The 26602-nt window shown below is 43.7% G+C and overlaps 1 protein-coding gene across 10 annotated transcripts in view; it reads right to left on the bottom strand.

Moving 5' to 3' along the window:
* sash1a (SAM and SH3 domain containing 1a) overlaps positions 1–26602 on the bottom strand; it is a 144152-nt gene that overhangs the window by 42926 nt on the left and 74624 nt on the right. For 3 of the 10 annotated variants that reach the window (XM_061704237.1, XM_061704238.1, XM_061704248.1), the window contains exon 1: positions 3731–4296. The exons of 6 other annotated variants lie outside the window; for them this stretch is intronic. In XM_061704237.1, the coding sequence (XP_061560221.1) occupies positions 3731–3844 (114 nt within the window). In that variant the 5' untranslated portion in view covers positions 3845–4296. Of the gene's footprint in view, positions 1–3730; positions 4297–18683; positions 18775–26602 lie in introns of those variants that run through there. One more of the 10 variants, XM_061704241.1, reaches the window with a different exon arrangement.

Below are 26602 nucleotides of genomic sequence, written 5' to 3'. Positions count from 1 at the left end.
GGCATCGTTACCCAACTGGCATCGCGACTGTGCTCTTTTAGGAAAGAACAATGACAAAGTGTTTATAATGGAGCCAGATCTCTCATGCTACGTCAGGATAGCGACAGTCGCGTGATCACTTTCACACGCAATGCAACTTCGGTACTGGATCAGCCGGTTAAAATTACCGTCAGCCGAGTTGTTTTGTGTTGCATTGTACTAATGTTTTGTTTAGAGGAGAATGGAGTGAATATGCACTCTGTCATGGATACACGTAAGCTTAAACGTCACTTGCAACAGTGTTAGCATGAAAGGAATATAGTCCTTGAAAGCTAGCAAGATCATCATCATTGTTCAGATAGGATACCCCTGGAATCAAAGTCTAAAGATCTCTGGACTACAATTCTCTAAATGGGAAACAGACTGTAAGGACTTCATTTTCGGCAGGAATATTGAGGGTTCAAGACTGGAAAATCAAGATATGGGCTTAGTTGGACAGGGACTTATATCATCATTTTGAATATTTTCCATAAGAAACCAATAAAGTATCGTTTAAAAATGTTTTTGAGGAAATAAGAATTTGTTGAAATGATGCTGATGAGTAGTCAAAGAGGGAAGAAGGTGAGGCAAGGGGTCCCAGTCCAGTCCTTCTGAGGGGGCTTCCTGAGGATATCCGTGGCTTGAACAGCAAAGCAGCAGAGGAAGCCTGCAGGAATCGAGTGATAAGACCAGTCAAGGGAAGGGCAGTTATCGAGAAGTGAGCCGGCTTGGCAACGGTCCATGCTTGAGTCTACCAATCAGTACAGTTAGTTTAACTCGGTACGCTATGCAATTTTTGAGATAAGCGTTGTAAATGTACCAAAAAATAAAAAATAAATGCTCCGGACCGTAACAGTAATCGACACCTTTCTGTCGGTGTACTAACGGCCCAAGTGTTATGGAAGTTGTAAAGTCACACTGTGGACTGATCAACACAATGGAAGGCCGCCGCTTTTAAGAACACAGAGGATTTCATCTCTATTTTATGGGTTAGCTCAGTCCTGGCAGATATCAGTGGTATGATTTGGTGACCATTCTGACTCGTACTACGATCACCGGGTGAAAACAAATTCCTTGTGTGTTTTGGACATACTTGGCAAATAAAGAGGATTCTGATTCTGATTGTGAAAATGCCGAATGATGTGAAACATTTGTTTACATGGGAGGGATCACCTTTTCTAGCGCATCCCAGACACACACAATCGATATTCGCATCTCAAAAGTGCTATCATATTGTTGGGTTTACATATAAGAAGAGGAAAAGAAAACACACACACACCCATCTACACGACATGCAATCCCACACCTCTCTTTAAAAAGAGAGGATTCCCTCCAGGCAAGCAGGATTTTTCACAAGGCTTAGATTGATGAGATCGCTGACATCATAACTGAAGGAGAGGTTTTTGTCTCAGAGGAGTTTGGGAAGCAAACTCTGATGACTTTAGTTTTCGCCAGTCATGTTGCTGATGAGCAACAGATGGAAAGGTATCATAATTGACTTGACAGTAAATTTGCTCAAAGGCATCTATGTTAGCACTATCAACAACTAACACGGCAGCATGGTTATTAAATCCGTACTCACATTCCACAACCATCTGGGTCGCTTCATTGCATGAGCGCAAGAATTTAAGCGCCTTTTATAAACAAATTGATCAAATGTAAAGAAATACTTAAGATTAAAGTCGTTAGCTGCAGGCCTCGGGGGGAGCTTAGAACTGAACCGTAGGTAAGAGGCAGTGCTTAGCAAGCTTGGAGAAGCCTATCGGGATTGATGGCTATCGACAAGTATGAAGGCTCAGTTCTCGCGTGTTGGGGGCAGGGGGGGTGAATCGAGATGAAACACATTTGCAACACTGAGTAAAGTCAGGTCATCAAGCTTGGCGCTAAACCCAAAAGGTGAAAAGGCCGTTCCCAGGAAGGGTTGTGAGAAGCGCAAATAAGAGCAAGTGATAATGTAGTGTATCTCATGTGAAAGGAGCTGTTTTTAGCCCAAGTTGATCTGCATTAGCCATGTAAGGGTACATGATTGTATCGCTTCAGTACCGGTATCGAGGTACTTTATGCAGGTCTTGAAGTCACAATTCTGGTATCGTGACAACACGAGTCTTAACACTTGACTTTGTTTTTTTTCCTTCTGTTTATTTATTTTAAAGTTCACAATAACAGCATCATCTTTTCAAATGTTGCCGGCACCAAAATTGAAACAAGCTGCCACGTCAGAACGGTTTGATTAATCAAAACTGCCACAACAGAAGCCAATTTGCATTTCACGACTGCAAAAAATATACAAAAGGTTTGTTTTTGTTGTGTTTGTGCGCGGGAAGTGTGTGCAGGCAAGCTGGCAGCAAGAGGAGGAGGAGGAAAAACGTCAAAAGATGAGCACATCCTTTGCAGACATCTGCCTCGGGAGCAATAAATCTGGATAAATTGGCCGGCTGTGAGCCAGGTCTCCCGCCCGGTGTCATTGGGCAGGACAGCATAACGCCCCCACACCACCACACTACATTTACACACCATTCAAATCTTCAGAGCCATACCAAACCAAATTAACACCTCTCGTCTTGACGCAGAGCGCAAGTGGCTGCGAGCACATTTGGTTGGCATATCAAACAGTTGGGCCAAAAACAATAGCGCAGTGTTTTACATTAGAAAAAGCTAACATTTGCTCGATGTATGAAAACACACATCCCACATATTCTACGGACTTAAAAGTAACTGAGAAATATGACTCATGCCAAACTATGTAGTTTTTTTTATAGCATTAAACGTCATTCCAAGACAGGTAAAATGACAGCAATCTCGTAGGTGGCTGACGTCTAAGTTCGGGTTTTTGCATCGCGTAACTGTCTTTCCGTTCACACAGATACTGTGTGGCATACAGGCAGGAAAACGTACGTGTTACTAGTGAGGCAAAACCCTGCACCGGCAGTTGACAACTGTGCTACGAGTGCAAAAACAAGAAGGCAAAAAGTTGCTAGTAACACAGTTGTTCTACTAGTGTGCCTGAGTCATTCTACCAGTGCCCTGAACTGTCTTAGTAGTAACGACAAAGAGGAAACTAGCACACGGAGCTTAAGCTGGATATTAAGAATATGGAATAAATGCTCAACCGAACATTGATTCCAGGTCCTTGCTACCCAGCTTATGGTCCATGTACTAGTACACTCTTTGTCCTCACTAGTAGGACAACGGGATGCTACTAGTACCGCGAGTGGCATGATAACATTCTACTAGGTAAGATCCAGCGCTTGTCTAGCAGTACTAGTCGCGCACAGATTTCAACGTGGTTGCACTACTACTGTAAAGGTCATATAGTAGTGGGGGAAACGTTACTAGGAAGACAATCGTTCTACTAGTGCACTGACTCGTCTTACTAGTGAGGATAACGAGCGTTAGGTTGTGGAAAGGTCCATAGCATTTGGCTTCAAACAAGAGCATTTTTAGGTGCTGTTGAGGATTTTTTTTTGTTGTTGTTCTTTTTCAGCGCCTTCCACGTGGAACTAAAGAATCACGCGTGGAATGGCAACGACGCAAGAGCAGGCAAAACACTACAATACACACTCATTTGCATACCAGCACTTGACGGACTCAAGTCGAGGACTTGAATCCACGGAATCGCAACGGAATAACCAATTTGACGACTTCAAAGCAGCAACTTTGAGGAAGACACTTCGAAGTGTCACAGCCCCACCGTTCCCCATTTGAAACCTACCAGCATCCCCATCACGTCGCTCCACAGTTGCGAGAAACTGTCGGAACCGGCGCCGACGTCGTGGGCCCGGTGGGGCTCCTCCGAGGGGGGTCCGCTGCTTTGGTCGCCTTCCATGGGAGTAGGCAGGCCACAAGAATAATGAACGATATACGGCAAAAAAAAATACAAAATGTGGGGAGGGGGTTGAAGGGTCAAAACGTGTGTGTTTAGAACAACAACACTGGGGGAACACTCCGAGGTGACATGGTTCCGTCCAACGAGTGGCGTCAAAGTGTCCCACCGGACATGGCGACAACAAAATGGACCACCGAAAGAAAGAAGCGACAAAAAAGATACACTTGTTGTTTCTCACCGCGACGTCGTGGGGCTCTTTCCAAACTCCAACTTCCAAGGTTTGGAAATGAAAAAAAAAAAAAAAGGTGGAACGATGTGTTCTGTTTTGGTTTTTTTTTTTTCCCTGAGGGGAAATTCGCAGACCGACGTCGACTGGTGTCCAAAAAGACAGAGTTGCAAAAAATTTTTAAAAAAAGTATCAGAGCTGAGCACACATGCGTGGAAAGTTTCGAAAACACAGCGCGCGTGTGAGAGAGAGAGAGAGAGAGAGAGAGAGAGAGAGAGAGAGAGAGAGAGAGAGAGAGAGAGAGAGAGAGAGAGAGAGAGAGAGAGAGAGAGTGAGTGAGTTGTGGCCTCCAAACAGTGCACCTCCCTCGGCAGCTCTTCTCTGACACTGCTCCCCCTCCCCCCGTGGGTCCTTCCCACGCACGCGGACACTTCATTAGGTACACCTGCCTGTACCTAATGCGATCAAACGCGATTTTTTTGTTTGTTTTGTTTTTAAAATTTTAAAAAGTATAAAACAACTGCACCCAGAATATTAATGGCCGCTTTTCATTAAAGTCCTATTATGACATTTATTGACAGCATAACATGTAAAATTCACGTAATTATCACTATAATTTAACATTATTTTTCAGGAAACCAGTAAAATACAGTACAGTAAACTCCACTTTTCACAGTACCAGTATTTCGTGTATTTGTGTGTGTGTGTAACTTATTACAATTGTTCCTCTATTTTATTTATAGTGTTTGTCCAATATTTTATACTATTATGTTATCCATTGCGCTGGCTCTCTGTCATTAAATGTTTAAATGTGTTTGTATTCTTCTAAAAGAAAATCAAAGCACTGTAAATGTTCTAAAACATAACTAGGGTGTATTTAAATAGGGTACTTAAGTGAAAAGAAACCTCCTGTAAATTTGACACACCAAAGAGAAGAGTAGTGTTAACAACTCTGCCAAATTTAAATGATTCAAAAAATTGCTGAGTTTATAAAAGGAGGCTTCAAAATTCTGGAAAAACAGAATTGTCTGCTGAATGCGCTGAAACCACATACCACTTCTACAACCTGGAAAAATGGATGCTACGTCATCTAGCATTTTTCACGCACAACAAGGCGCTCTAAAGTGGCCACGCCAGTCCGAAGGCCCTATCCGCACGTTGATTGTCACATCGGAGTTTTAAAAAAAAAAAAAACCTTGCTCTTCCACTTTCTCTCTGTGACGTGCGCACACTCACGGCCGACAACGGGGCGCTCTAAAGCGGCCAGGCGAGCTGGAAGCCCCTGTCCACACACTGGCTGACAAGAAAAAAATATGTCTGTTATGATGGTTATTGTTTGCAGTAGTGGAGAACTGCATTGGTTCCTATTGAGAGGTGGTTCCAATATTTTGTACCCACGATGCAATGCACACCACTGTAAACCGACTGATTGACCAATCACGAGCGTTTCTCGTCGGAGGCTATATTTCGCCCGGCGACAACAGCTGCTGCCAAGTCGTGACAGACGCCAGCGGGGCTGCCCAGTTAAAATTTCCAATCCCGGTTGTCACCCCGTTGAGCTTTAGCAGTCCCTCGGCTTCACCTGCTCGTGCGCAATGGGATCAGTCTACGACATGGAGACACATTTAAAACAACAGAAGGCGCAGACGAAATAGGGGGGGGGGGGGGGGGGGCGGAAAGGAAAACGTTCACCCGTACATTCTTTCCAGTAACCATGCAAAAATCATCAAATCCTGCGGTACAAAACTCAGCGACAAACACGCACACTCTCCTTTATGATCTCCACTAAGAAGGTCAGACTTTTACAACCGTTTGCTACCTCCGCCAAGCACAAACAGAATGAAGAATGACGGCGTCACTATTTATTATGACTGTCGGCTTGTTATGAATGTTTATACAGTACTGTGACATTGATATCGCACATAATTCGCACACGATTCTCATAAATTCCCCAAAGTACGACTACTCCTCCTGTATTTTATTTTACTTTGAAATTCGGCTCCCAGGGCATCGTCAAAAGCTGGAAAACCCATTTAGAATTTCCTCGCGTCTCACAACATGACACCTCGATGGGAAGAGAGGGCGGGAGGCGCGCGCACACACACACAGACACACACACAAAGTGGTGTTTGATGAGTCAACAAGCTTTCCTCCTCTCATTACCAGTCTGACCTCCGTGTTTGGGACTCTGCAGGTGGGGTGACACTGTCTTGTATTTGAGTTGGGGTGGGGGGAGGGGTGACTTCATGTCTTCCTGTGTCTTTAAACAAGGTGGGTTTGGTGTAGACCATGGGTCGTGTCTGACAAGTTGATGGGTAGATGCAATGATGTCATGGAAACGCACACACAAACCGCCCCGTGCCACATTGAGCTTGTAGATGCAACAAAACCTCTGTTGCGTGACCATTAAAGGCCCTTGAGAGTCATTTGTCAGCTTACGCCACAATTTACAATGTGACCCATGCAAATGTATAGGCAAACATACGGGTGGAGGAGATGGTCACAACTCATCAGTAAGCTGCGGTAAAGTTAGTCATTTTTCACAGAGGATAAAGAACATGCGCCTGTGAGCATTGTTATACTGTCTGTCTATGTGTTGCTCCACCGTTTGTTTTCAAATATCCGTTGCTTAAAGGGCGATAACACCGCGACGCCGATGCTATTCGCGAGCTCAGCTATGGCGTTTATGCATCGTTTGTTAGCCTTAAGCTAAGATGACCTTCCTGAGGCAAAGCTACCAGTATGTGGTTGTTTTAAATACTTGTAATTGGCATTTTTGAATGTTCATTTACATAAACCTCAACTGGGAGTGGCATTAAACTGCTTAGAGTGCAGATTTTCACCTATTGGCGGCTTGGTTTGGAACGTATCCCCTGCAATAAACGGGGTTCACTCACTGTACCAAAGGAGAACAGGGTAAGACTGATTGTGATAGCGACCCTTGCTGTGGAGGTCAGTGACCCCCAAGTAGGGGGTGAGGGGGGGGGGGGGGGGGTCACGAGGCGTGCCGACAGGGGTGACATGTTGGAGTGCCCCCAACCCTGAAAACACCCCAATGGGATGCTGTGGATTGACACACGAGCAGAGTCGATGCATGCAGAAGTTGTTAGCCATCACATTGACATAATTTTATGATGATTGAGCTTCTTACAACGCCCTGTTATTTTTTTTTTTTCCCCAAATAGAAATCGGAAAAGAAATCATGCACACATCAGCCGCAGCTAATTGGGATCGAAGCATTACCACATCATTAATTTGGCCAAATTAGCATGACAACTCATTGCCATTTTCCTGTGACCCCCTTCCCTGAAGAGACGCGGCACGGTTAATCAAACGTTGGCGCTTTTAAAGGGGCATGATCATGGGAGGCTCTGCTTATTTTCTGTGAGGTGGTGAGGAAATGTTTACGCGTCAAAAAAAAAAAAAAAAAAAAAAAACAAAGACGGGAATTAGCTCTGGGCTAAACAAGAGAGGCCAAATACAAGGAAAGAATGCATAGTATAAACACACAAATTGGTTATATGACGCCAATTGGACTTCAAGGGGTGCTAAGGAACTATGTTGAAGTGAATTAAGGAGCTTCATTTGGACAATTGCAGATTTTCAGGAGTTCGCTATAATGCAGGATTCATACGCTCATCGGTCACAATATTAGGTACACCTCTGTGTATGTTGCAGTGCAGGACGTCACAGTAACAATGTCTCGAGATTGCATTTATTCCAGCAGTATGGTGAGGTTTTTTTTCGATGAGACAAGGCTTTGGCCTGACCAAGTGAAGCTCCTCCCCTCAGGTCAACATAGTTACTTGGCACCAAGATGCCACCAGATGACGCCAAAGCAAGGACTTTGAGACATTCTTTAATGACATAATTCCCTGCCGTCAGGCCAAAACCTCCTGTGTCCAAATTTGGTCAATTTCACAAATCGATACTATTTTTCAATCACCACGTGGGTATGTTGTTTTTTTTTTTTTTTTTTTTGAATTTAACAAATCATTGACCAATCTCAAGTTTCGAAAAAATAAAATAAAAAATAAATTATATATATATATATATATATATATATATATATATATATAGTGATTGTCGGGCTAAAACCTTGTATGTCCAAATATGGTCAATTCAGTACCATGTTATAGAGTGCCAGTGGCCACTAGCTATTCTGTATATCTTTGGGGGAACAATAGCTTTAGAAATAGCCCTTTCATGTCCTTTTGTGCATCCACAACACAACTTCTGCTCAGCTACCGCATTGCGTCGTCACATTCTCCACACGGCGCACACGCCTCTGCGGCCACGTGTTCGCCGATTGCGTTACGGTATTGTGAGAGTCAGCTAACGAGGCCGCGAGAGAGCCCGGATACCAGAGCGCTTCCGTCACCCGCGACTGAGGGGGACAGATGTGGTTTTGGGTGAAAAGCGAGCTCGCCGAGGTATGAGGGCTGGAATTCTTGGAACGGTTCGGACGACTGAAAATGCTCCCCATAGGAAAATAATGGAAATAGAAATCATCGGTTCCCATCATAAAAGCTTCATTACCTGTACAGGCAATGCTTTTTTGTAACATTTAGTCGTAACATACAGCGCTGCAGAATATCCTTGCTGCATTTCACATTTCATCATATCGTACAGAATTCAGTATCCGTTTGATTCATTTTGCATTCACGTACAGCCCTCTCTGTATTCTCACTTGTCATGTCATTAAGGAAAAATGACATTGCGTCCTTGCCAGTCAATCAAAGCTCACGCCATCTATTTTGAATGAAAAATGTGCACTTGAGGAGAATATCTTCAAATATGGACATACACGCAGATATGACTCTTATCACCAGCTTTCTAAAAGTGGTTCCTGTCACTTGTCGAAAACCTGTGCTGACTTTCTTTACATGGAAATGGCACACAGTGGCATCCTCTGCTGGTGACATGCACACTTACAGGCCACAGAGCAGAAACAAAAAAAAAACCCAAAACAAAACAAAAACAAAAACCTTGAGCCTGATGTTATTAATGTTCCTGCAAGCTGTGAACTGCATAATCACACCCTGCAGTTTCACCCCAAGATCACATTTTATTGTAGTATTTGCCTCAGGTTGATTTAGGAATGCACACACTGAGTTAGTTAATCAAGCACATGTAGAAACAGCCTTGCCTTTCACACAGTTTATGTGTAAAGATGATAAATATAATAAAAAGATTACACATGAATAAACACAGCAAAGAATGAGAAATATACTGATAGTTTCCTACTGGGGTTTCTCGTTATCTTTTTATTTAGGGAGATAGCAGGGATGTTCCAGAACACTTTTTTTCAGACCGATACCAGCAAGAATATTCACTCGAGTACTCACCGAAACTGACACAGAGTACCGATACCACTAGTACTTTTGAAAATTCCAATGTATCAAATGTATCATGAAAAATTAATAGTTCATTAACAGTACAGATACAACAGCTGGAAAATCAACTTGAGGACAGTATTTGTATTTCCGCTGCTCCTTATGCTCAAGAAGTTAAGCATATTGTGTTGGCTAGCAACAGTAGCTCCGCTGGTTAGCGTAATAACAAAAAACAAACATTCATTATGCAGGACAGAGCAGAGCTGGAAGACTTCACTCTGTCTTCTGTGAGCCAGATTGCATTTCATTTCATGAAATCACATCTAAACGACCTTTAACGCGACGTAATCCACCTTTAAATACCACCACTGTCATGTTGCAATTACAGCAACCATCAATACTCAAAAAAAAAAAAAAAAAAAGCATACAACTGTGCCACATACATCATCTGGAACAGTTCAGAATCAATATTTATCTAATAACATGACACAAAAGTTGAAACAAAATTGACAGTCCACCACTGCTGTGGACGCTCGCACTTTTTAACGCAGCCTATAAATCACATCTAAAAATATCGTTAACCCACATTGATAACTAGTTTGGTGGAGCGAGCGTCTTCACTCTGCCTTGGCTCGGGGCAAATGTGCACAAACACGGGCGACGTCGGGTTCTAAACGAGATGTTATGCGAACCCGAGGGCCGCCGCCGGCTGCTCTGTGGCGCGGGCCTCTGTAATTAGCGGCGTATCTCCCGCACAGGATATGTCACACACGTATGCTGCAATAAACAAATAACCTCAAAAGACCCTAGACCGCATACGCACCAATTTTTTGGTAACCCAGTGTATTCTCCTTGTTACTATGCCTGGCTGAATTTGACATGTGGCTAAACAACAGCATCTCATATGCAATTCCAGAGGGATTTCCATAAATCCAAGTTGAGCTGATGTGTCTTTAATGTGATGAAAAACTCACATTTGGATTGTCAGCTATAAGACGCGAAGCAGCGGTTTACAACCTCAACCTCCCTAACATGTCAGCCGAATTAATAAATGGAAGCGTTTGTGACAGACGACGACAAAATAGTGCGGCAGCGAAAACGCAATCGATCGGTCTGTCTGTCAGTTTACATGAGCGTCAAGCGCACACAACACACAAACAAAGTTGCAAGCTCAGCCCAATGCGGCCCGCCGCTTTCACAGGAATGCGCACCCCCGCGCTCCAGTTCCAGGCCAGACCATCCCTGCTTACACTGACAAAATATGAACCTGGCGGCATGGCGTTGAGCCGCAAAGAAATACTAAACCAAACAAAATGTACGATTTTCCCAATTGTGTATACAAGTTCCCCGGGTCAGTTACCATTGTCCAAATAAGACTGGATTTTTCTCAACACTCGCAAAATTCTCATAATTAGCCCGCCGCTGGGTTTCGTCTCATGACTTTTTAAAACACAAACTTAACTCGCATTACGCAATAATCATATCGTTTTCATTTCATCGTTACCATTGATTGAGTGAGCCAAAAATCTATCAACTAGCAACTAATTCCTTAATATTGGCGATGAAACAGCAGTTCAGAACATTCTGACAATCCAAATCCATCGATTAATCGATAGATTCTTCAGTTTTTGAGCCAAATGTTTTACCTGGTGAGCAACTCCTATTATTTTACAATTTAAAACACACAAAACTTGGCATTTTCGTTCTATTCCAAATGGTGAGTAGTTTCTAGTTGGTTATGATATACATACGGTGACTGACTTGACTTTACACTGTACTTGTATGAGAATGATGCTAACATGATAGTCATGTGTTTTTGTTTACATTTCTATGCTACAGGCATTTTTATTTTATTTTATTTTTCTAAGCGATTGTTTTCACCTGTTGCGGGTGAGTCTGATGATAAACTGGGCTTCACCCTAATCATAAAAACTCACAACTGAAACAATTTTCAAATTTCAGCAGTAATAACGCAAATTGTGCGGACACTTGCTGGTCACTTGTTGCTAGGCAGAGTCAACGGGGCTGGATCCTAATTGCCCCATTGGCCAATTATATTTTAAATTTTAAAAATGCTTCAAAATGTAAACCCGGGAAGAGTTGCACATAACACCTGACACCGAGAAAATCTGAAATTGAACCTAAGCCTCCTTATTAAAATCCATCTTCGAAAGAGGAGAAACTAATGAAAACATCTTTCTCACTCTTGTTAGTCTTCGTTAATGCCTGCCAACATGTGATCACACACAAACGAGCCTATCAAAAGACAACGACACATGGAGCCGTCTGTGGTCATTAGCGCTGCGGGTCTAATTATTGTCCTTCCTGTTTGGGTGCGAGGCCAACCCAATGCATCAAATAAATGAGCCTCGTCTGCACCACATAACCCTCCCCCACCCCCTGCCCGCGACCACCTTGCTGGAAGAGCAGCGCTTGTCTGCAGCCAAGGCGACTCGGCGGGACCAGGAGCTGTATAAAAGCAAACAGGCCCAGTGAGATTAAATGCAGGTTGACTTGAGGACGCAGATGGCTGTGCGCCCGAGGTTGGGCGCGAATATTGAGCGGTGGAGATGCCGTGATGGAACACGTGGACTGGATGGTACAAAAAAAAAAAAAAAAAAAATAGGTGCCAACTCTTCAGGTTTTGACGCCCGATGTTGTGAACCTGTTTACCGCGGGGATCCGATCCATACCCACCGCCACTAGGTGAAAATCTGAAAAAGAAAGGTTGTGCGAAGGCTCTCTTTATGTTAAATTGATCTTAAGTTTAAGGTTTTATAATGTCAACACCTTGAGCCTGATACAAATGAATTCTCTTTACATTATTTCCTGTGGGAACTTAAGAGGTCAGCCAGCATTATGAAATGGCTTGAGTTCCACGTTGAAGATTCCGCTGTACTCTAATAAGGCTCTTCGGAAAACATTTGAATAAAACATGTTTGCTCAAGATGATCTGGGGGGGGGGGGGAAAACAAACCAATCAGATAACATGTGGACCTTCATCAATCATCATCAAGGACTTTGGAAGGAATGCCTTTAGAGTTTCAAAGTCAAGTCACTGAGATACAACAGGCCAGAAACCATGATAGACTTCAATCTATCGCCTGTTTTAGATGTCTGCTTGTTTTATGATCTTCCGTAAGCATTCAAACATCCAGGAAGCAGGGAAAATGTCTGCTGTTTTGTCTTTACAGAAAAAAAAAAAAAAAAACACTATCAATGCTGGTTGAAAGACAAAGGCATTAGTCACTCCACATGAAGGGTCAACTGGGCTGGAAAGCCGTGGGCAAGCTGCAGCACAACAACACACCCGTGCTTTGCAGTCTGTCCAGGCGAGACGTTGTTTAGTTCTAGGGCCGGAGCTCAGTCATAACTTCAACCAGACTCCCGTTTGGTGCGCGGTCGGGAAATGTGTCGCTAACAGGTTTAGAACTTGCGGCGGTGACGCGACGGCAGAACAGAAGCCGTCAGTCGGCCGTGAGGCCTAAAGACTAAACGGAGATCACGCTGATGGATGGTCGGTGCGGTCCAGAGGGCAGGACGAGGGGTGGGGGTGCGTGGGGGAGTGTATTTGACAGTCCACAGCTGTAGCAACAGCTCCCCCTGGGGCAAAGCTGAGAAAACACTACAGCATCACTGCGTTTGGCCTTCAAACACTGACAAGTGTTTGGGGTAAAGTTGACCAACCACGACTGAGACACTGCAGTGGACAGTGAGAACCTTCAAGGTTTGAAATTGGTGTAAAAGCAAACTACAAATATGTTGTTCCCTCCCTCCACACAGACCCTGCTTTCACTTTGGCACTTTTTACAACAGCCGTTGAACACCCACCTCTGAGTGAGATGTTAATGGAGGGCTGAGGCAGGGAAGAAAAAAAATAATCCAACCAACTATGATTCATGGCCGCGCTGGCAAGCGCTCCATCTTTTAACACCTCACCAGAGTCCATAACTTATCCTGACACATGAGCAGGTTTGTGCCCACGAGTGCGTATGTGGGCTGGCCATTGTGGGCGCCCACACATGCACACGCACACAGTCCACATCTTGTGGGCCTGTGTCCACCGATGTGACTTATTTGTATTCATCCGTGGCTGTTAGTACAGCTGTCCTGAGATGCACTGACTCTTCATTTATGTCTCAATGGCTACTTGAATCAGAGACAAGGATGAGGATGCTGTTCAGTTGCCTGGATCGAAGCCACCATCGTCAAGCGGTGGTGGAAAAGTGTGAGGCTACTCTCTCTCAAATGCCAATATTATTAAGAGCAAACTGCCACCAGGATTTGGGGTTCTGACACCAAAATATATTGAAAAACGATGGTTTAAGCAATAGCAGTCCTTCTAGGACTTACTAGCATGTCTACATATGACCACTGAGTTTGTGGTCAACTCTCCTAGAACAGGATTATTCTCCGCCGATTGCGCATTTTCAGCTCTGGAAGGTGCTAATTCACAGAGTTCTTTGAAAATTACTGTCAGAAGCAGGATACTTCTAGCTGTGAGACCATCTGTGGCACTAATTGGCTTGGACGGAGGCAACCAACAGGGTGTGAATTAAGTCTGTATCGCCAAGACTGACAACAAAACTATGACATAACCAAAAGCAGTCCTTCAAGAACTTACTTGCATGTTCACACATGACTATTTGGTTCTTGGTCAAATCTCTCAACAAGATCATTCTCCCTTGATTGCGCATTTTCACCTCTGGAATGTGCTTATCCACAGAGTTCTTTGAAAATTGGTTTTAGAAGCGGGATACTTCTAGCTGTGAGCCCATCCGTAGCAACTCAGTGGTGGTGGAGGCGTTATTAGGAATCCCACTGAACACCGCTGCAATATGATTGGCTCCTGCATCGCTGAAGGTTACAGCTACAGTCTACGTAGCTGTAACTAGATGACCATTCCAAATATGTGTCGCAAGTCTACAAAATAAAAACAATCAAGTTTGTTATGGTTAGGGCTACGGTTAGGGTTAGGATGGGTAAGATGGGTTAGGGTTGGGGCGGATCACGGGTCAGTGGGATTCATAAGGCCGCCACACTGAAGTCACAAAATTATTTTTATTATTTAAACAAACAAAAAACAAAAAAAAACAGTATTTTCACCATGAAAACAAGGCAGTGAGTCATGAAAACGCCGGCTCAAATAGCCCAAAGTGAAAGGGGCTATTAATTATACAAGGCCAGTGACGCAATTGCACGACGCCCCAGTAGAAGCAATGAGGTAGCGCTAGTTGACACAATGGTACAGTCAGCGTTGGGTAACAAATCATAGCAGAAGGATAAAAGTTTGTGGAACAAACCTCACACTTGTATGGTCCCGAGAGCAACAATGACATGGTGTGCTGTCGACATGCGCCTACAATGAAAACTGAAACAGAGATGACTTGGGATGACGTAGAAAAGCGTTCCGGTAAAACAACATGCGATACTGTCCAGCTCCTTGTATATGAATGCCAACCACTGTGCTCGGGATGGAGGCTTCGGGTACTTAGAAATGTTTTTCAATTCAACTCAAGAGACAAGAAACGGGTTGAGTAAGTATGTTAATTAACTGATATCAGCATTCAACCATGATAAAGTTGGCTGCATTGTAACGATTTGAAAATGGATATTTTTCTGGCCTCACAGTTCTGGGGACCGGGGTTCAAATCCCGGCGTCCCCCTGTGTGGAGTTTGCATGTTCTCCCCGTGCCTGCGTGGGTTTTCTCCGGGCACTCCGGTTTCCTCCCGCATCCCAAAAACATGCGTGGTAGGTTGATTGAAGACTCTAAATTGCTCGTAGGTGTGAATGTGACTGCGAATGGTTTTGTATGTTTCTATGTGCCCTGCGAACGTCGAGTCCTTGACTAATTGGGATTCGATAACTGCCGATTTTACGTTACATTTAAAAAAGCCTCAAGTACTTTTAGTATAATTGAAATGGTTTTCTTTCTCAACCCATTTTATGAAGCCAATTCACATTAAACAGAGTTATGTTCATTGCTTAGCTATTCGGTGCTCAGAGAATTAGCGTCACATCAAAGTGGAATTGTCCAAATAAATGTTTAGTGTTTGTTTCCTCATAAATAACAATCACGTATGCAAATGTGTCTGGCTGAGCCCCGAAAAGGAGTGAAAATGCTGCAGTCTCATTTTGGTCTCACCATGTTATGCATCATATTGAAAGGGCTGGATTACAGCTATTATTGGTGGGAGGGGGAGGCAAGCTGGCTCTTTGTGCGGATACAAAACACACTTGTGATTACTGCTGGCTCTGCCGCTTCCCCGGATAGCAGCCATTGGCTAGCGCAGCGGGCAAACAGGAAAGACTTAAAAAACACATGCAGGCAACGTGTTTTACGGATGCGAAAGTAAATAAACGTGTGGACCTTCCCTGTCTTTTGGAGTAGTATACGTGATAAAAAAAAAGTCGCTAGTGTCACATACTATACTTCACCTCGCATGCATATAGTGTATGAAGGAGTGTTGGCTAAGCGGCCGTGTCAACAGGGATGAACGGCTTGCTGTGGTTGAAGAGGATGGATGATCTCAGCACAGCAGGGAATCCCCGAGGTGTCTTCACGCAGCGCATACGTTCGAACGTCAAGAGCATTTTGTTTGTCGCACTTTTGCCGTTTGTCACTGGCATGGAAACGGAAGTTCAGAACATCCTGACTCGTATTTCTTTGAGACATATAACACTACAGTATTGTTGCTGCTTCTCACCTTCACTTCTGTATATAACACCGTATTCTGTTCATATATGATACATTTATTCATGTGTTGTTGTCAATCGACTGCTTACATACAGACTATTTATTGAAACATGTATTTGTTACATACAGTACTACTGACTATTATTGCCGCCTCTGTTCACATTCACGCTTTGTTGACAATTTACTGCTTCTATACTGTTAAATGTTTCGCTAAAAGGTGCTGACTATTCTTGCCGACTTTGTTTGCATTGACACCTGGAAAGATTTATATTTGAAATGTAATTATATTTTATATAGATATGTTAGATGTTTTGTTTTCAAGCTAATCTATGTATAGTTTTTGTTTTGCGACAGTCAACGCTGCTGACTACACTTGCCGCTATCATTGCTCACCATTTTAAGCATGCACATCGATATCTTAGTTTTTGATGATTTTATATTCTTCTTCTTGTGTTTCCTGCTCAGCATGGAAACTCCTCAAGCTCAAGCCATGTGCACTGTAACACCATGACACCGCTTGACTATAAATCAAAGCGATGCTAGCGTGTTACAGTCAGGAGTCAAGTGAGACACGAGCAGCTGCGCTGACAGCAGGAGAGCAGTGAATTGCATTCGCACATATGGCACAGCTGCACCGCCAAACCATTCCTGGTGGGCGGAGATGTTTCATCACCGACACCGTCGCAGAACATGGACCTTTCTGCCTCGTCAGTCATTATGTGCAAGTCAGAAGTGAGCCTCAAAGTCTCAAGCGAGTCTCAATTTGCTGAGGAAAAGTCAAGTCGGGTTCCTGCAAGTCGAGTGAAGTTGGGTTGAGCAACTCACAAGTCAAGTTTGTACAACTTGCTTGGTCGTAAGCTATTCTCGCACATTAGCCACTTACCACTGTGCACTCGCGTCAGTTAGCTGTACTAACACATTGACGGCAAGACTTTTATTGGTCGGAATTCTAAATACTCATGCAAAAAACACGTTTGTATACGTAATACGAACGTAGCACTCTGTAATATTATGCTTTATGAAAAACAGAGTCATAATATGAATAAATAGAATTTAAATAATTAAATACTTATTCTTCAATTCAATTCATTGTCCTGCTCCCTACGGGTGTGTCCGCCTTAGGCACCAGGGGGCAGTATAATACAGTCATACAGACAAACAAGAGTTACCACTGCTCTCAGTGACTGAATACCGTTTTGTGTTCAAACATCTATTGTTTAAAAGGTTATAAGACAGCCACATAGATGCTAATCGTTAGCCCGTGTCGATGGAGTTTCCCACTATGCGTTAGCGTTAATCTTGCTGAATTTAAGGCAAAACAACCACCAATTACAGAGCATGCAGCCATTTGTTGTGCGTAGTTTGACAGTAAACTTCCAGTTGGGTCACTCGTTTCTGTATTCATTCATTCGTAGTCATTGCAGTGGGACTCTAAACAAACAGTGCCTTTGTGGGATAAACAATGATTTGCCTAACTGAATGAGGCAGGTGTTAAAACACCTTGTGTGTGCGCGTTTCCTCTCACACCGTGCCTTCATAAGGACATTGTTGTTGCAGAAAAAGTCCACCAAGGGAACTCTAGCCCCCTTTCCTAACATTTGTATGCTCCCCCCCCACCCCACCCCACCCCGCCGACACACACACACACACACACACACACTCTCTTTCTCTATCCCATCCACTCCCTTGTTCCCAGTGAGCTGGTGGGCCAATCCAGATGTGGTCGATGGAGGGAGGGGACTGGGGATTGGGGCGGGTTGGGGCGTTGACGGGAAGAGGAGTCGACACAATGATGTGAAGCAAATAATGCACTCCCTCTGGACGACAAAGCGCATGTGTATGCGTGTGTGTGTGTGTGTGTGTGTGTGGCGACAGTAACTCACTGAACATCTTGCAGATTCAGTGCTGCTATTCAGGGGAAGTCGCTTATTAACTGGACATGCAATATTTGAAGTCATAATTTGTGGCATTGCGGTTTTTATTTACAAACACAAATGCCATCTCTGTTTCTTAATTTAGCCTAAAATGTCAAAGCCCCACAAAAAAAAAAAAAAAAAATACTCATTTGTTTCCATATGCGCTCTCCACAATGTCTCGATTCAGAATTATGCTCGACATCAAACAAGATCAGACTAACTTCGGCAACTTTACACAGGACATTTGGGTCGTGACCTCCACGTGCCTGTATGAAGTCCCAAAAATTATAAATCCACAGTACTGTCCAGTGCATCAGAGTTAAACAACAAATGGTTAAAATACACTAAATATAATTCATATTTTCACGTATAGTATATTTCAGGCTGTGGAAGGGAACTCAAATGCACCACACCAGGGCTGGACAAAAGTAATCAGACACAATCCTACTCAAAGAAACAACACGACAGTTTGGTTTCATTTAAGGCGGAACTCCAAACGTTAGGGGGCTTAAAATCGTTCCGAGGTACCACCGTAATGCAGCAGTAAGCCATGGAGAAGGGATGAATCAGCAAAAAAAGCCACATTTCCTCACTTAAATGCAGAAGAGTTTAAACACAAGCTTAGCATTTTCATCAAATGACTTTTCAGAACTGAACACTTACCGCAACGCAGCTCTCTCCCGGCCCGATGTCCCGCGCGGGAGTTCAACGCCGACAAACCGTGTGTGTGAGTGCGAGCTTTGGGAGCAACAAGTAGCACGGAAAACAATGCACGCCAGCCGGAGCGCAGCAACGCGTCAGCAGAGCGGGGACAGAAGGGGCCAGTCAAAGTCGGGCTGACGCTCACATGGGACGGGGAGTGGAAGACAGGGGGGGTGGGGGGGGGGGGGGGGTTCAGTATTGTGGATTTGAAAGTGGGATGGATTCTTCTCAATTCCCTGCTTACCAAAAAATGTCTTTCATTCCTTGTCTGTTCTTAAATGGAACTACAGTAAACCCCCGTTTATCACGGACCAAAATGTAATATATAAAGATAAGTGGCCCCATGATGCAATTTCATATTACGTTATGGGCTCAATTATTACATTTGCAAAGATTTTTTTAAATCAGGCCAACAACAAAATAATCAGCCAATAACATATTCAGTTATTACATTATAGATTCAGGACTTTCATGACATTAATTCAGATCTTTCTTTTCTTAATAGATTATACTCCACATGTTTGAAGGTAATTGCTGAAAACGTGCAAAAACAGAACTGTGTAGTATACATTTGTGGAGCTACAGCATCAGCGGTTATCCTGCACAATTGCGATGTGCAGGTAGCTAGCTAGCTATGCCTACACCCCGAAAATGCATCTTCCATTTGGACAGCCCACTGGAGTGGCCACTTTAGAGCGCCTCCTTGTCTGCTGTGAGTGCACGCACATTAAGGCGAGAAAGGCCGAAGTACCGGTGTGGGGGTGGGGGTTAAAGTGTGAATTGACAGCCAGCAGTAATTCTCAGCCGCGAGTATGTGGGTGTCCACACTATACAGCATGAATGGACTGCAGACAAATTTGACATATCAGGACAAAACAAGCTTTTTCAAAATTCATCTTTTTTTTTTTTTTTTTTTTTACTAATCCTCTTTTTTTTTTTGCCGCAAAACCCAAAATACCAAAGTGTCCCAAACACCACATTGTATGAGGCAAAAGGAAGACCAGCAAAAAAAGAGGAGAAACCGGATACGTCTCTCCCAAAGTAACAATTATCTGCATGAGTCACTCATCGATGAGGTTTGGGTTTGCATCATTTTGGAGAGCGAGGAACGGGAGAAACGACGTTATTCTGGAACGTTCCGCATCCAGAGGAATCCCTGAGTTCATGGGAGAGGAGGAAGGGATGGAACAACACGAGATGTAAAACAAGAGAGGGTTATGACCAGAGGGCAGTGTTAGGGGGTTTTGGATGCCACCCAGAGAAACCCATTCACCTTTTCTGTTTGAAACAAAAATAGAAAAAAAAAAAAGATCTTAACTTAGTCTGGCAGGATTATTAACCTTCTCAATACTTCAATACGAGAGCTCACACAAATGACACAATACACACATGTTCTCTATTGTTCACAAAGTAGCTGCTTTTCTACTGAGGTTATTTAATAACATACTGTCCAAACATTAAATCACAAAGGAAAGAGGAGAAGTGTGTCCTGCTTTTCACACATATACATTTTGTGACGAAAACTTTCTTCTGTGCAGAAGCTCACATTCATTTGCGTGTATTACATAAACTAATAGCGCAGCATCCTGCATCCTGTTTAAACGTGGCGTCACAACATTCTAACAGAGCTGAATTCCGTGTATACACAAACTCACACACAGATGCACGGGGCGAAAAAAGAAAGGGAAAAAAAAAGGAGGTCGACATTCTTTGGTCAAGTGTTTGGGCAACATGGCTTCCTGTTTGAGGTACACAGCAAAGCAAAGCCCGAAGACTTCAACCTCAAGTATCAGGTCACTTCTTCGGAGCGCCGCGTGTTTTGGTTCGCCACCAGACATTTAAACTAGCACAACCTGTCAAATGTTTATTGCGGCCATCTGTGCCGTTCAAAAGGAGTTCAGGCTATCTGCTGGGTCAGGAAGACAAATTCATGACTTCATAGGCCACTTGGATTAAATTCAAGAACTTCCATTCACATGGTAGGAGTCGATAACATATTTCAATTTAAGGACACAATTGCAAATGCAGACCGATCGCTTAAAACACACTAATCTCTCTATAAGACAGTCGTCACTTCATTATGCCTGATGTTTAATTGTGAAATAACACACAGTAAATTGAATTGAGTATTCCATATATCACGCAATCTTTCAACCTCAAAATGGTTTATTTTGGTGCCGCAGCCCTTTGTGTTAATAAATATTTTGCCCCCACGGACATCACATAAAGGCGCCCGAGATTCCATTAGCGGTGCGTTCAAAAGGCGATTTAACTACTCACAGTGTCAAGCCTCAATTCTCCAGAGGCAAACACTAAACTGGCGCACACACACACACACACACACACACAATATGCAGTGGTGATCAGTGTTCCTATTATTTTGGCTACCCTCAATCACAACTGAACATTGAAGCTCATTTGAGTGTATCCTAATATAGTAGTGTGGTTCAATTTTGTTTATGTCCTACCCAGCCACTAGATGGCGGGAGAGAGCTAGTTTGCCCTGACCTACTCCTCTGTGTCACACACACGCGCGCGCACACACACACACACACACAAATCCATTGTGTGGGTGCCAAAACAGGCAAGCGAACATGACGAAAGATCACAGTTGAACACAGACGGGAGAGAGAGAGAGAGTGAGAGACAGAGAGAGAGAGAGAGAGAGAGAGAGCGAGAGCACATAAGACTGAAGGCTCGCTATATAACCAGAATGTTAAGGGCTGTAGCACATATATACCTTATATTTACATAACATACTAGAAAGCATTCAAATGAGCTGAAAAAAAAACCAATGTGTGGCTCATATTGGTATTTGTGCACTGCAGGCTATGAGCGGGTGCCGCTTGTGCATTGATGAAGAAAGACAGTGGGGCCGGGTGACACACAACTCCGTTAGATGTGGCCTGGAGGGGACAGAGGGCTCGGTGCATGAATGAATCATCATCTTGCTTCAATCCACCCACCACGTCCTTAGAACATTTTTATCAGTTTGTTCACAGTGGAGGCTGACAGCATCCAGCTAAGTAAACCAGTGTAGATCGATATTGATCCAGACTTTAACTTTAACTTTAATTTCCAAAGGAGTCAAGTTTCAAAGGCAGTACTTCCTGTAAAAGTTTGTATTTTCTCACCTTTTCCCCTGTGTCACTGCTCTGTATAAACGGCACTTCTGCCGAATGGGGGTACGAAGTCAAGACGGTAATTTGCCCCCGTTCGGACAAAGTCAGGATGACACCAAGGTGTAAGGCAATTCCGCAATGCCAAGGTGTTCAGTTAAGCAGGTATTTAATTCGTCACACCAGATGCTGACGATAACGTCCAATGATCTAATTGCGGCATCTTTTTTCCACTGTTATGAACTGCACTGAGATAGAATACTGGAACAAAGTCATCCCAGTAATATTCAGCCTTCAGACAAAGTATGAGAGCTGTAAGAAAGGTGTCCTTGTGTAAGGCAATTCCCATAATTATCAGTTTTATTGGGTACTGTGTAAAAGGCAGAGGTTACCTCATCTGTTCATTCCAATGGGGAAAAATTTATTTGAAATCAGCACAAATCAAAGGTCACCAGCATCCTTGAATCGACTGCGTTCGGCCTTAGTAGTAGATCAAGAACTATGTCTCAGTTTGCATCTAAAAATAAGTGATAACGTGTTGAGCTCCCACTGGCAATGAATGCTTCAATCCAGAAGAACTGATTCAGGGTTTGTACCAGCCGGACACAGCGGAATTGTAGGCTTTTTCAAAACCAGTGAGTCGGTGTCCAGTTGTCAGCAGACAAGGTCCCCTATCCCAAAAGCGATAGCAATCATTTTCCAATCCGTCCAGGCTGAGTTGTAAAAGCCCAGTGTTCTGGTGGCTGTGATACAGTAAGGACACTGTGCTGCTGTTGGGTTTGCTCTTGTTATACATAATCATTGTCATCATCCCTTTGTCTCTCTCTCTCCAGCTCACGGCTCAAATGACAGCTCGCAGGCCAGCCGGGTCAGGCCAGAAATCCACTAAAGGCTGATGATTGCCTGTGATTACAGCCTGTGTCCTCCCGGATGCCTCTGGGCTCATCTGGCGGCTCTCCGCACTCCAACGTTAACCGGAGCGAGGAAAATCTCGGGCCATGGGGGCGCAGACACGCTCCCCCCCACCTTGACAACGCCTGGAGGTGACACCATTCATTTTCAGAGTGAAGTACAGCTCTCGGAGGTGAGAGGCGTGCGGATTAAAGGGCTGGGGGGGGGGGGGGTATATGTGAGCTTCTCTCAGGAAAGGGGAGGAATGGAGTCTATTCCCTTGGGGGCAAGCCGGTGTGCGGAGTGTTGGAATTTGTCAATTTGCACACACGGATGGTCGTTGAGTCGCACAGTAGAGTAAAGCGAATCTCATGTCCTTGGGTGGTGACCAACCAATTTCCCAGGTTCAGAGGTAGCAACAGGTGTACCAGAGGTGGGACGGCGTCCGTATGCTTTAGCCATCGTTTTTATGGGTGTTTGCGGTCTTATTGGCAAGTCTAAATTTAGAGTTGCGCACCTTTGGTGCGGTACCACCTTGTGCCGCAACATGCCGGGCAGCAAGAAAAATCCCCGACTAATCTTCAGTAATAGTCGTTCTTGCCACAGAGCTGAAAGAATAGGAGTACTGTTAATATTGTTGTATGCTCTGTTTGTATGTTTTGCTGCTCCATGTGTTAAAGTAGCATTTGTTTGAAGGTTTATAATAGCCGTAACATCTATGCTAATCTCCATTATCCAATCCATATTCCGGGTGGGTCTGGAACGTAACCCCAACGATAAACGGGGGTTCGCCGTACTCCCTGTTATTATTTTGTGTGAAAGTTACATTTAAAAAGAATCACCACCTATGAGCGAAACAAATGCAACCAATGACTGGTAGCCGCCCGTGGCTCTTGTAAATTCGCCTTCTGAATTAACCCCAGATTGCCCCCTTCTGATGTTACCGTCACCCAACCACTCTCGCACTTGCCTCCCCTGAGGCTGTTTCCGAGCCGCCATCCAGCAGAGGGGCGGCTGGTACTGATGCGAGCTTTTTTTCCCTCGTCTCTCTCGCTCTCTCTGGGAGCTGCAGGGGCTGCCCAGCCACGTGTAATTAAAAGTGCATAAGAACAGATCAAGCTCTCGACGTCTCCAGGCCCGAAGCCAAAGCGCAGTCGGTCGCGCTCTGTCGGGCTAAGGGCCGCTCCTTTATTAAAAAGTCAATGGGATGGTTCGCAATCAAAAGCTGTGACTGGAAAATTCATTAAAAAGGTTGATTTTATCAATTAATTTATACTCTAGTACTAACAACGTGGCTCTTGGAGGTGGGCCTCTGAAAGAACACAAAGCAAATAGGAATAGAAATCAATTAATTGATCGTTGAGTGATTTTCAATTTATTCCGCTGTTGATTCATTCTCAACTAGTCTGCTGTCTAAAGGAAGAAAAGACATCAACTCGATCCGCTGAGTCCTTGAGATGGCCATTGGAAAGAAATCAGAATTCTTCCATCTATTAAGAATTTGTCAATCAAACAATAATTCACTCTCGAGTCACTCATAATTCTACAAATCAAAGCACACGTAACTTGGGGGAATGTTCTTAGAATTTCTTAAGTAGTTTTGCTTCAAATGTATATGGTTTTAATATAAAGTGTTTCGCTTGTCTTTGCCTAGAACAAATACATTCTATTTCCAACATTTCGGATGGGTAAAAATGTTTTGAAACTACAACAAGTGTGACGGAACCGACATGTTCAGGGTTAACTAGTTTGCTGCCTGAAAAAGAAAAAGATCGGCTCCATTCAGCCAGTACTCGATATTGTCAGTGAAACAGGAACATTCAGAACATTAGCAGATTCTTCCATCCCATTAAACATGTGTCGATTAAATGGTAACTTTCCCGACAATCGTTCACGTAAATGTAGCTCAACGCCATCCCGACTAGTCACTCTCCATTTCTCTTTCAAAGGGTTAGTAGTTTTACTTTAAATTGTTTTGAATTTGATTTCAATATAGTGTGAGTCCTCTCATGAGTGGGTCTGGAATCCATCCCCAACAATAAACGAGAGTTAACTGTCGTTGGCTGTCTAAAGAAGACCAGCACGACATCAGCTGTGGGAAGCTGAGCCACATACGCAATGGAACTTCCTGTGCAGCATTATTTTGTCCAATACAACACTGCGGTGAAAAGAGAAGTTCAGAACATTTACATTAACCGTTAAGACCTTAAGTTATTGTGAATTGATTTGATTGGTCGATCAAGGAAATTTGGACAAATGCACATCTATAACAGATAAGGTGTTAGCATGATAAGCTATAGCCAGTTTCTATGGCCTTAAGGGTTGACACACAAGGGCAATAAACAAGTGGGGATAATGGGACCTTGGTTTTGTGTGCTTTCCGGTTACGTATTAAAGTAATAGATAAAGTTTCTATTTATATGACGTCTTTGAAGCCGTCTCAGGTCAGCCTTCAAGGTATAAATAACATTCACGCCTGTTTGTTTTTGGGCAACAGTCGACGGTTTTGCACTTTTCAATGGCGGCAAAATCGAAGTGTATCAGCCCAAGGACGCGTAATCAATGTCCATTTATGAACGTAACGCCGTCGCCATTTAAAACAATCAATTTCCTACTGATGGCTCCCGACCACATGTTTACGGCAGCTCAAGCCGTGCCCTTGAGGCTCTGTCGGGAGCTTTGTGGCCTCAGCCTTCAACACACACACCCGTGTTGAAAATTTCACACGCACACGCTCGACTGTCTGCGGGTTAGAGACCCCAATTGCTGCGATGGGCTCCAATCTTGTCCAATTCTAGTAGCCGGCGTGGGCACCGGGCATGAGATCAACCTCAGGGGAAACGCTCCAGCGTTAAAACACCTCAGGAGTCGACATTTAGAGGTGGCGAAAATACTTACACTCTGTAACTGAGTAGAAGTACTGATACTTGTGTAAAAATCGATTCTGGTAAAAGTCAAATGTACTGATTCAACTCCTTCACATAAAGTCCTTGTTAAGTTCAAATGTCTTTGAAATCTGACACGCCACAGATAAGTGTTGTGAATAACCCTATCAAATTTGAATGATTAAAGAACACGCTCTATTGGTAGAAATGGGTCTAGTAATCATAACTAAGTAACTGGCAATTATACCAAATAACTGCTGATGCGAAGAAAGGTGCTCAAGTTTTTAAATAGTGGGGGAGGGGTGACTCATTCCAGACGCTCAAGCACGTCAATGGTCGCTGTTTTGGCCAAGCAAATAAATAAATAAAATAATCAGGAAAACTGAAACTGTGAAAATCAGTTTAATGCTGCATCGCCACAATTGAGTACTACAGAGTTCTCAGTCTTTGCACATTTTCATCTCCAATGTAGAAACTATTTTCTGAATTCACTTTACAGGGGACAGTGTTTCTACTTGGTTACTCTGTGGACAATGGGCATGGGAATGTTTGAGGTTTGTGACGGGAGTGCGGAGTGGGCGGCTAGCGTCTGCGGACAGGTTGGAAGCGTCGTCTTTCTTTGCCCGCACTCCAAGAATATTCAACTCACACTGGAGAGGCAGACTTTTACAGGTTTACCAAAGAATGAAGGTGGGCTGTTGATGCAGAGCTAAACCACGTAAACACTTAATGGCTAAACACAGCATCAACATCACAAAAACTAATTTCATCATTAACAAAGTATCAGGCCAGGAACCACGAATGGACCCAACATCTGTCACTCGCTTGTTCTTTGGCTCCTCACGCGCACCAGTTTTCCTCACTATGTTGAACTGAGAGGTGGAGCTTCACTTAAGCAGGCTGCTTTGTGCAATAAAAAAAGCGCTTTCATCCCATTTTGTGGCATCAGGTAATCACAAACCTTTGGAGTGGACGTCAATTACTT

Source organism: Phycodurus eques, chromosome 18 (assembly GCF_024500275.1).
Source record: "Phycodurus eques isolate BA_2022a chromosome 18, UOR_Pequ_1.1, whole genome shotgun sequence".
Lineage (NCBI taxonomy): Eukaryota > Metazoa > Chordata > Actinopteri > Syngnathiformes > Syngnathidae > Phycodurus > Phycodurus eques.
Note: the sequence above shows the minus strand (reverse complement) of the source record. Positions and strands in the feature narration are given on the sequence as shown.